General features: G+C 33.7%; 1 protein-coding gene across 1 annotated transcript in view; it reads right to left on the bottom strand.

Moving 5' to 3' along the window:
* The window catches only part of LOC106072067 (rootletin-like), a 134,046-nt gene that overhangs the window by 13,057 nt on the left and 108,586 nt on the right, over positions 1 to 12,403 (bottom strand). The window contains exons 12-23 of the mRNA XM_056005725.1: positions 11,336 to 11,507; positions 10,492 to 10,665; positions 9,965 to 10,090; positions 8,857 to 9,035; positions 7,374 to 7,479; positions 6,591 to 6,749; positions 5,782 to 5,862; positions 5,019 to 5,189; positions 2,528 to 2,659; positions 1,550 to 1,666; positions 858 to 961; positions 211 to 283 (exon numbers count right to left, since the gene is read on the bottom strand). Of these exons, the coding sequence (XP_055861700.1) occupies positions 211 to 283; positions 858 to 961; positions 1,550 to 1,666; positions 2,528 to 2,659; positions 5,019 to 5,189; positions 5,782 to 5,862; positions 6,591 to 6,749; positions 7,374 to 7,479; positions 8,857 to 9,035; positions 9,965 to 10,090; positions 10,492 to 10,665; positions 11,336 to 11,507 (1,594 nt within the window). The remainder of the gene's footprint in view (positions 1 to 210; positions 284 to 857; positions 962 to 1,549; positions 1,667 to 2,527; positions 2,660 to 5,018; positions 5,190 to 5,781; positions 5,863 to 6,590; positions 6,750 to 7,373; positions 7,480 to 8,856; positions 9,036 to 9,964; positions 10,091 to 10,491; positions 10,666 to 11,335; positions 11,508 to 12,403) is intronic.

Here is a 12,403-nt window from a genome sequence, read left to right on the forward strand (position 1 = left end):
TAAATATTTATGAAAAGAAACTGAAACAAAAAAAAAGTTGTACCTGGATTAAACTAAATCTAAATGTTAAATTTTTGTAAACTGCAATAAAATATCAACAACAGATACAAATTAAGATGAATTTTCTTAATACTAGAATACATGCACTCTCCATTGCATATTAACTTAGTATCCAAAATTTCCATCCTTAAAAGTATAAAATGGACTTACCATGGCTGAGGTAATGACAGGGATACAACGACTTGTTATGTTTTGTCGACTGTCTGATAGTTCAGGCTTGTAACTAAACAATGCAAGAAAAGAGAATTAAACAAATTTTTCTACTGTAATTAAATGAACTTGCAGCTATAGAAGGTTATTGATCAGCTAAATCTAGGAAGAACTTATTTTTTAATAAACTGAATATTTCCAGCATATTTAATATAAATAAGCATCATCTGTCTTGAAAATACAATTAAATGGCATATGATTTTATATAGCGCTGTGCTTTAGTACACTTGAAAATTGACTGGCATATAGTAAAAAGACTATCCTTAATAATGTATAATGTATGGCTGCCTGGTCGTGCGGTTTGCGCGCTGAACTGTCATTCAGATTTATCGATGGCCCCGGGTTCAAACCCTGCCAGCTCCCATCCCCATCATCCTGCGGGAGGTTTGGACTAGGAAGTAATTATCTTCAACTCTGAAGGAACATCCGAAACATGTAAAACATTTACAAATAAATAAACATTAGAACAGTTAAATTTTCAGGCACTTAATTCTTTTGTTAACTAATTAGTGATTGTGGGAATGGCAATAGTTAAGTTTACTTTACATATGTTTTGTATATGATTGTAATGTTTATTTGGTACTTACTTGGATTGTGATAAATTGTGTACAGTAATTCCAAGAAGTCGGGACAATTTTTGGCATTCTTCATTGATTTCACCAATGATCAATCTTTCAGTTTGTTCTAGCACCTAGCCAAATAAGATTAGATCCAACTTCATGTTCCAAAAAAATAAATAAACTCATTACAATTAATATATATATATATATATGATATAAATATAAATATATATACATATAGTTTGAATATGTTTTAGTGTCTTTCTCCATAACTTAGTTGTTAACAAAAGTGATGGAATCATATTTGATTAAAATATCTGTACTATTATTAATCTATATTGATTGATAGCAGTGCTTTTAGCTCAGGTGAGACTTCAAAATACTGGGGTCTGCTCTTCGGATGGGTTGGAGAGAAGGGAGAGATGTGAGTATGAAAGGGAGAGGTGGATAGATTTAATAGGAAATTATGTAGGGGAATACAAATTTAAATGAAGAAAAAAAAAAAAAAAATTTCATTGTTAGGTCAGAAACTTTCCAGGGCCTCATATAAATATATTTGTATGTAACAAAAAAATTCATATATATAAAATATGTAGGCTACATTGTACAGCACATTTTAGTTAGTGTTAACTGAGTGGTTTTTGTAGACAAAACAAATAGTCTGAATTGACCTAAAAGTGATTTGTCTGTTTCCTTGGGTCAAACTAGGCAGCACTGACCTGTAAAATTTGTTTCTCCCTCTCAAGAGCTGCCTGCTTCTCCAGACAAAGTTGTGTTGCTTCATCTTCCTTCATCCTCAGCTGCTCTCTCAGCTGATCAAACTCGTGCTCATGTTCCTGAAGATCATAAATGTTTTACTTCAACCTTTTTTTTAATTCATTGGAACATTCAACATAATTGTTTAAGTATTAATTAATAAAATACTTGTTTGTTTTTTTTAAATAACAGTAGCTCCAGTCAAGTTTTATATCTTTTTTTTTAAGCCATTCTATCATATAGAAAAAAAATGTTTTGTAAAATGTTTTACATGTTTCGGATGTTCCTTCAGAGTTGAAGATAATTTATATGGCTCCTTTTGTCTCAAAATGCAATGGATGAGTCACTGGTTTTGGTTTAATCTTGAGACGGGGTAGAATCTGGTGTGGCTAATCAAGCCAATTCTAGAACGGCAGACTTTGCCACAATTCATACATGTGTATGCCTCTGATTCAGGGCTAGCGGACAGGGCAGCTTTCTTTTTTTCCCTCTTGATTAAGGCCGCTTCAATTCTTTTGTTCTCAGTGAGGGTTGTCCCAGCATGCACAGTCTGTCTTCATGCACTCCGGTCTTTGGCTATGTTTTCCCACATACTTTCGCTGATGCCTGTGGCTCTTATGTCTCGCTTGCAGACACCTCTATATGTTAGTCTTGGGCCAATATGAACAGCATGTATGCTCTCCTGACACAAAGAAGATTACGCTGGCTTGGACATGTCACCTGCATGCCAGATGGTGGTGAAGATAATTTATGTCCTAGGCTAAACCAGCAGCAGTATGGGAACGGGCAGAGTTTGAACGCAGGAAAATCTATAAGTCTGAATGAAAATCCAGTGCCCAAACCGCACGACTATATAGTTTTAAAGCTCTCAATAAAGATATGCTGTTCACATGTCAATATAACATATCTATTCGTTATTAAAATAAAATAAAAAAACTTACCTGATTAATATTAAACTTGACTCGCTCAATCTCTGCATTGTTCTGTTGTTTCATTTGCTCCTTTGCTTTAGACACAGCCAGAAGCTTCTCTTTGCTGGATTCTCTTTGTAATCTCTTCTGTTCCTCCAGCTCCTGAAAGCCAACAATACAAAATGAATTTCAATTAGACAATACACTGAAGCTTCACCTTTAAGGAAATTATAAACAGTGCTAGTTAAATTATTATTATAAACAGAGTTTTGGTAATATAGTGCTTGTTAAACTGAAGCTTCTTTAGACTGAATTCTGGTAATGGTTGGTAAAAGTGATTGGACATTGGCTACATGACGCTCTGTTGACTAGAAACCAATAAACATAATATCCCTTGGGCCACGGAGTTTAATGTCTCAAACGAAATCTGAACACAAACTTTTTTAATCTAACAAAAAAAGTTTGCTACCTGGGTCAAGACATCACTGAACTTAATGCGAATTCGAGTTAAAGCATCAAAGTTGAGCTCCATATCAATGCTACTGCATTAAGTAGAAATCTGAACTTAAAATGAATAGTATGTATGTGCTTAAGGAATAAAAGTATTTTTTAATTGTTTGCGTAAAAATCAATTGTTTTGAGACAATTCTTCCATCATGTCTCACTGCAAAGCTCCTGGTGAAATGTAGACCAAAGATCTCCACAGTTTTATAGAGTATTGATTCACAAATCTGATTTTATAGCTGTTCTGTATTAGCAGGCAGAGTAGGGAAGAGAAGAGGTAGAATGACTGTAAGACAAACATGGGGTAATGGCAAGTTTATGGAGTCACAGACTTTGATGATTTATAGCACAGAACTTTCAAGGTTTTCAAATGTACATATTGAACACTTCATGACAATGTTCTGTACAAATCTAAATATTAATCATTCCATGATGTTTACCAATACAAATCTACGTATTATTCATCTTTCAAGATCTCTATCTGTACTAATCTAAGAATCACTGCTTGTCATCATTTTATTATATATAATTTTGTTAATTTAGCTAAATAAAGTAAATCTATTTGTACCAATTTTAGGGGGGGGGGGGGGAGGGTTTGTATGAAAACCATTTGATAATGCAATAAAAAGTCAAGCTTTCTAAAGACATAAGGGTCAATAACTTAAGACATATATATAAATCATGGGATGTAAGCTGAGTGGTAGAAATTGCTCCCCCCAACGGTCCATAAAAAAAGATTGGACCATAGTGCTCTGAGCATGCTATAAGCATAAAAGTTGCACCATTTAAAAACAAAAATAAAAAAACAAAAAAAACTTAAGGCTTGTCTGAGTCAATCCCTTTCCAGTGGCTAAAAGTTTTACAAACAGAGTCATGTGATAAGCCCAATAACATAATCTATATATATAATTCTCTTCATGGCTCAAGAGTTTGGACGAGAAGAAGTACAGGAAAGATCACTCTTTTATTTCTGCGGATAGAGTTACACCCATGAAAAAAACAAGGGGGGAGGGAGAACAACTAGCATTCACCCGTCACTACAGATGGCTGTCTGGTCGTGCGGTTTACACGCTGGACTGTCCTTCAAACCCTGCCCGCTCCCATCCCCCTTCGTTCTGCAGGAGGTTTGGACTAGGAAGTAGATTATCTTCAACTCTGAAGGAACATCTGAAACATGTAAAACATTTTACAAACAAACATTTTACAAACACTAAATAGCAGCGCCGGACTTAACCATTGTGACCAAGAAGTCATGGAAAGAAAAAAAGTATATCATAATAATTCTGTTTCCTACATAGATCACACTCAATAGCAAGAATTACCAAAAGTTTCAATCTTTCTTTGAGAATTGTTGACCAAGTAATTCTTCATTCATTCTTTTACCAGATTACACAATTACGGGTAATGCATAATGCCGTTTTTATTTATCACGCATTGGATTGGCGTTTTCCATATTGAATGACACCCCAAAATGACAATTTTTGTCAATATATTTCCGTATATTTTAAGGACTTTTTCTTATATTTTGCAATTTTGGGAGATTTCCAGGAGCTCCTGGAGGGCGCCGGAAATCTGTTTTAAGTTATAAAATGGTTTAATTTAATAATTATACACTTGAATTAGTGCAGGTTCTATAAAAGTGCGGGGCCCACTGGGGTCACATAGGTTGCAGTGGCCTAAGGCCGGCCCTGCAAAATAGCGGCGTATGCTACGCTGCCGGTCAACTAGTGTCTTTATAATCCTTAATATATGTTAACCGTTACCGGTATATCAAATGTCAGGCAAAAGTGAAATGATATTCACCAAGAATCCTACCTGAGACCCCTGGCTTGACAGCCAAACCCTCTAGCTTTCAGTCACTACACCCCTTGAAACTATTTATATTAATGAAATAGCAATATTTACAATTGTTCTGCCCAATCGTACAACAATCAACAGGCCAGAACTTAATATCTCTTAACTACTGGCTTAGAGAAACTTTATTGAATTTTCTTGATCTAAGATTGCCAATACTGACCTTCTTTAAGTTTCCAACTTCTGCCTGCAGATCTTTGTTGACTTGCTTATCCCGCTCACATTGCATTGCCAGTTCATTGATTCTGCGACTATTATCTTCCCGCTCTTTCTTCAGCTGCCATTCAGTTTCCTGCTCCATCAAAGTTCTTTCTCTTAATAGAGCTTCATGGACCTAGCGGAGAAATAAGATGACTTCTAGACAACTATAAAAATAAATAAATCTGGAAGCCTATGTACAGAAAGGAATCACATCTCCGATATCTGACCCACAAAATTTTTTAATGAGATATGTTGATGAGTTATCTTCAATCCTGTTTACCACCATCTTGTTGTTTCACCCACTTTGGTGCCCAGCAATGATGCTTATTTCTTTTGGCTGCCAACCCCACACCCTTTTGTTTTGGTATTGTACTATGCAGGAAATTACTTGCATTCATTAAGCCCGCCCAATGGTGTTGTGTACTATTTAATTTTAGTTAGATTGCCTGGGATGACAAAAAGTTAAAAAAAAAAACTTCATCTAGAATAATGAATAGACGTTAATTGAGACAAAGAATATACAAAGCAAGAAATAAAAAACAAAAGAATAAAATTATAGAATCACATAAAAGACAAGCAAATTTACACCATTTATCATTTATCTTCAAAAAAAAAATGAATCATAATAATGCCATAAACCATTAAGTTTGTCTAAAATTTTAAAACTATTTTTTGCAATATATACTTTTTTTCATTACAATCAAAATACATAGTTTAAAACAAACCTGCAAATCAATTTCAGTTTGTATTTGTCTTTCCTGGCATCTAATTACCTCATGTAAATTTGATATTTGAGACTCTTTTTCCTGTTAAAAATAAAACATAGTTTTAAAAATATTTGATAAAGGCAATCCAAGTTCTTAAAACTCAAAATTAAAATCAGAAGCATGTGTCTATGAGGAGTGGCTCCACAAGATGCTGTCTGAATTGTAGATTTTAAGAACAAATGCTTAAATACAACTTATAGTATCCAATGGTCTACCAAATTTTCATCAGTCAACAAAACTTTGTCAACTAAATATTTTAGGTAATTTTTTTAGCACTGGAATGAAGATGAATAAATAGGTTCATAAATGTCAAATTAAATTTTTTAATAAAAAGTGAAATAAAGCTGTGACACTTTAAAGAAAAAAAAGACTCCAGTAGTTATAAATCTGTAGAGAAAATTCTGTTTAAAGTTGTGAAAAAATTGGTTGATATTGAAGAACTCTTTTTTTTAGAAAATAAAAGAATGTCATCCACTTGGGAGAAAAAAAAAATTAGACTTTCAAGTCTAAAAAAAACATTATTCTCGAGTTACATAGTAGCCTATGTATGCACTGAGTATGAAGTATGGATGGCTGCCTGGTTATGTGGTATGCACTGAAGACTGTTGTTTTGATGGTTCTGGGTTTGAAGCCTGCCAACTGCCATCCTTCACTGTCCTACTGGAGATATGGATTAGGATGTACTAATCTTCAAATCGAACGAATGGCCAAAAAATGTAAACCCGAGTTCATTAGTCTTAAACTTGTATACAAGTTATTCCACTTACAGCTATTTGGTACAAATGGTCTTCCATAATTTGGTTGAGCCTATCCTCATGGTGTTTCACCAGCTCTCTGCGCTCCTGCTCCAACTCATTCTTCAGGCCTTCAACAGCTTTCTGCTTCTCAAGAAACATGGAGTCTTTCATTTTAGAGACTGCTGTAGACTGGAACCACAAAACAATCCATATTTATATGGGGGAAAATTTTTGGAGTCTTCAGCAGTGTATACAGAATACAAATAGTGTATTGAGATTTAACTTCAGTATAAAAATAAATAAAATAACTAAATAAAAAACAACTGTATATAAGCTAAATAGCATTTAGGTCTCCAACACAAAATTTTTTTTTATTTTAGACTGCCTTTTTTTTTTCCAAACTTCACAAGAAAATAAAATATATAAAAAGTAAGGTTTTAGGAAAAGGTACAACAGAATAAAGCCAATACTGTTTTGAATAATTAATTAAAATAAAGATGCCTAATTGTGGCATTCATATGCTAATATATAAGATATAGTATTATCTTGTAACAGAAAGAAAGTTGGTAAATGCAGTAGCAAATAAAATGAAAAAAAATCCAGATTATCATGAGATGAGGAATATACAAAGGCCACAGTAGAAGTCACAACTTGTACCATTGATATTTGGAGAATAAGATGCCACTGATTCTTTTATCTCTACAGTGGAGTCATTCTGGCCAATTAAATTTTGCTGCAGATTTGATCCCCATTGTATTGTTGGGATTCTTAATCAATAGACAAGACACAAATAAATTGTAGTTTGATTCTCACCATTTCTTTCTTGAGTTGACCTAATGCAGTTTTGTAATTATTGGCTGCCTTGGACTTTTCTTGTCTCTCTTTGGCCAGGGTAGTCTGGAGATCTTCTATTTGTTCCCTAAACACACAATGATAGAACATAATGAGGCTAACTGATTCCAAAATGAAAACATAGAACTTGAACTTGCGTTGCATTAAAAAAAAACATAATGGAAATGTGATTTAATTACAGTACTTTCTTTTAAACTTCTCTTATAAGAAAGAAACAAAATTGTCACATGGCATGTTCATGTTATGCATTTGAATTATTTATAGCATTTATTTCTTTTTGATAAAAAGAACAAAACCTCTGTCAATTTTTTTTCTTATGCAACAGAATCTTTGTCTAGATTTTCATGCTACTGCTCCAAGATGTTAATTCCACAAAAGTTTAATTTTTATAGTAACACTTAGATAAGTATATATGTAATAGTTGAATTATTGTTATGCTGTTCCTCATATATCTATACATCTTGGTGTTTTGTGTTCTTTCTCAAGTCAATAACAAATTCTTTTTTATTATGTGTTGTTCTAACAAATATTAAAACTCATATGTGGAACATCAACTTTCTGCAACTAGGCAGACGAGAGATTTTAGATATCGTGGCTTTATCGTGGTGCTCTCATAAAAATGTCCATTAGGCTAGTTGGAACATAACAGACATGTAAAGAAATTCCCAAGGTTTGTGCTGACTTGTGCAGCTGAAGATCCAGGAAAAAAAAGGGAAAGAGGACATCACCTAAAAAGAAATAGTGCTATGCAAAGCCAGACCACCAAGAAACTTTTGAACAGAAGTGAGAACAGAGTTACTGCTTCATTGTTGAATTCTGAAAAAAACTCTTTCTAAATGGTTTTATGGGCTGACGTTAGCTTCAACTCTTAGTGTACTTTATCTCAGTTAACTAGACAGACTATTTTGCAAACAGTATGAGAGAAACTGAATCATAGAAGTTTCCAATGTCAATATTGTGTACAACAGAGAACCTGTACTTAGATGTTGAACATGGTAGTGATTGCTTTAACAAACAGAGGACTTTCGGTAAAAAAAAAAGATAAACAAAGATGAAATATTACTAGTTGATGATCGTTAAGTTTTTAACAATCAAAGAGCTTTGTATAAAAAAAATATCTAATGGACGGGGCAAATTTTTTTTTTTTACTTTGATCTGTAGCCTAGTTGTTTAATTAATTTTCACATTCTAAAAAAAGAAGCCTAATGTTTTTAATATGCAGTAATTCATTTCTTTTAGCTTGTCTGTCCAGAAAGGTTTCCTGAGTTAATGTTTTCATAATGATGTTAGGCATTCAAAATAGACATCAAGGAAAAAGAAAATGTTGCTGTCAGACACCCAAGGTAAAGGGATGAAAGATCTAACTAGCTATAGCTCTGAGCTTCTAGCAGAAGTCCTTATAAGCAGAATGTGTCTAACCTCAGAAGTTGCAAAAAAAACTTACTTTAAGCTCTTCAGCTGTATATCTTTAGAAGCATTGTCAGTTGTGAGTTGACCGACTTTCATCCTTAACTCTGTGACCTCATTCCCCAGGTCACTCAGCTCTTTCCCCATCCTCTGTTGTATGTGGTTCACCTCCTCCTTGAGTGACATCTTCATCTGTTCATACTCTTGGGCCTTACCCTGGAGACATAAAATAAAACTTCATACTCTTGGGCCTTACCCTGGAGACATAAATTAAAATCTGTACCAACCTGCTAGACTGAAACACTGCCTAATACAGAGTGATTCACTATGAGCAATGGATGGTGGATTAAGTTTCAGGGTATGCTAGATGATTAACCATGCAAATTACCATAGTGAAAAAGAGTCAATAAATCTGATCTGTGATGGCAAAGGCTTTACACAACACTTTGGCTTCTAAGACAAAGGACCTTTTGTTAAAATTGTGATAATGTATGTGATAAATACAGCTATTAAAAATTATGAATTTTTAGCCTTTTAAATGTAGACAGAAAAAAAAACTATCAAGGTATGAATGTGATAAGGATTTCCATGTGCAATCTAGATCTAGATTTATGCTTCTGTACTTAACATATCTTAGTGTTATTTTAAAAAAGGTGTAATGCTCAAGCAGAAAACTAATCACGATCTGTTTTTGTGGACTTAAAAAAAAAAGTTTGTCTTTATTTGCTTTCTGCATACGCTACCAAGAGGTCCGGACAAGACACCGAAACCCTCCTATAGAAGGAAAAGCATATGGATAAAAGCATGATCTGGAAACCACTGCGCGGTTCATCTGAGATATAAGATTACTTGTCTGAACTCTTCATAAAAATAAGAATGAGGAAGTCTGATTACTACTTGAAAACAATTTAAATTTACTGCTAAAACTCCTCTAATTTTAAAATACAGTATCTCTCCACCCCCCCCCCACCCATTCTTTTTAACTGATTTGATGTAATTCTAAGAAAGGATGTTTTACTTTTCTGTGAATGTCATCATAATTTATGGAATTGATATGTCTATCACCAACTTTTCCAAGCAAAAGATGAACATTAAAATGCAACTAGCATTGCTTCATTTGTACCATAATAGAATGACATTTTTACCTTAATTAACTCATTCTTTTCTTTCTCCATTTGCCTATAAGCTTGTTGTAGTTTAGCCAGTTGGTCTTGATCCTCAGCCCAGCCAACTTGAATTTCTTCCACTTTTGATGTTAGAGATTCCATCTCCTAGGATATACCCGGTTTATTTTGTTAACATTATGTTACATCATGAATATGTATTATGAATGGAATATATAAGATAACAATATTTTATTGATCCCCATTAATAAAAATGTACTATTTTATATATATATATAGGCCTATATATATATATATACATTTTTTAATATTCATTTGCTTATTTTCCCAAACCAATACTAAAAAAATAAAAAAAAATAAACAGAAAATACAATATTATACAATGCCTACATGTGGACCACAAATCACATTGAAAGTAGCGTGCCCCTATGTCCTAGTTACCCTAATGAAAAAGCCTTTGAATAAATATCAGTTCGAAAAGACACTATATTTCTTTTAAACACTGACATTGTTTTTATATTATAAGCAAAGTTCTAACAGCAGGCTACCTCTTGAACCTCCACAGTCTGGAGACGATTGTGTTTCTGTTCCCTAAACAACTCTTCTTTGGTAGCATCCAATTGTTGGATCAGCTCATCTCTTTCTGCCTGCAAACTCTCTGCATTCCTTAACTTGTTCTTGAGATTTCGGTTTTCCTCTTTCAGATTTTTTACTTCCAGACACTGGAGAGTTTTATTTATTATAAATATGATTTAAATTTTGTATTTAAAATAAAAATGTTTAGTACAATCAAGGACTAAAGTCTATATTCATAAAATAACAATGACATTCAATTAGATTATGCATAAAAAAATATGGCTTTAGTCCAGGGAAACCAATTGTTTCATAAATGTTTAATTAGGAAAGAAGAGCAGAAGCCTTTGCTCTACATTTCAATATATTGCTTTGGATAGATCCTCCATAGAGAAAGTAGAGTCTTTCACTTACCTCAGAGGCATCATATATGAAGGGGATCAAACAGATGCAAGAAAAGCCTTCCAGAAAACTCAGAGCTGAAAAGAAATTTCCTTGACAAACAAATATTGTCTTTTAAACTCTAAAAGTTGAAGCCATTTGGCTCTATTAAGCAGAGGCTTGACCTATAGGGTCAACTCAAATTGCCATTAAGAAAATGTGAAAACTTTTAAGAGCTGCCTTCATAGAAACCTTCACAACCACTAGTGACATCAAGCAAAGAACAAGTCTAAGAACAGAGAATAAGAAATCAGAAAGAGATGAAGATGAATCACACTTATCTTGAGCAGGTGGCCCAACCAGCATTACATTGCAAGGCAAAAGAAAGAGAGGCTATCCAAGAACAACCAACCCTGAAACAAAAAAAAAATAGATTACCTCCTCTTTAGTAACTGCCAAACTTTTCATTGTTTTCAAATCTTCCAACTTGTTCTGCAGCTCAGTGTCTAGGGCAGTGAGTTGTCCCTGCTTCCTCTTCATCTCTTCATTCAGCCTCTCTAGATCTTGGGACACAATGCCTCGTTTGAACTCCAGCATCATCAATCCTGACCTGAATACCAGAATATTAAAATATATATTTATTACGAAATGGAAGTGACACAATTAATTAGTAATACAGATAAAAAATGTTTAAAATAATAGCTTTCCAATCAATTTTAAAAGAACAGGGCCAGCCTTAGGCCACTGCAACCTATGCGGCTGCAGTGGGCCCCGCACTAATTCTAAGTGTAAGTTATTAAATTAAAACATTTTAACTTATTAATAAAGGGTTTCTGCGGCCTCCTGATTTTCCAGCACTCAAACCACTTTTCCATTTCTGTCTTTTGAATTATAGCCAGAGCATGATGAAAAATAGACAATATTGTCTTTTCGGGTATCATTCAATATGGAAAATGCCAATCTTACTCCCGATTAAAAAACAAACGGCATTGTCAGCTTTCATTGAATCAAAATGTACTAAGGTGAGTTTTAACCAAAACAGGAAATTCAATACTTAATTTACATAAATAGATCTAAATCTATCTCGACCTCTTAAAACAAAAATCAAAAGCAATATTTTGGTAGTCGATGGTAAATCTAAAAAGCAGATATGAATGTTTATCTGCTTTTTGTTGTAAAACTACCATCTACTGTAGATGGCTCATAAAGTTACTTTGACCGAGATTTTGTACTAAAGTATGAATAAAATGCAAAGGTTAATTTATTTTTCTAATACACAATTTTAATTTTCACTTATTATCCTTATCCCTAACCAGACTAGGCCCCCCGCTATCCGTTTCGCATAGGGCCCCGCAATCTGTAGGACTGGCCCTGTAAAAGAACCATACTATTCATTTGAAGTCAAAAGTTCAGACATAGCAGTTCTCTACCCAGTGCATGCATCTTATGAGGTACATCTTTGTGAAATGGTTTTGAATACATTCATGACTAAACAGTGTTTGTTTT

The sequence above is a fragment of the Biomphalaria glabrata genome, chromosome 12 (assembly GCF_947242115.1).
Source record: "Biomphalaria glabrata chromosome 12, xgBioGlab47.1, whole genome shotgun sequence".
NCBI classification, from domain to species: Eukaryota; Metazoa; Mollusca; class Gastropoda; family Planorbidae; genus Biomphalaria; species Biomphalaria glabrata.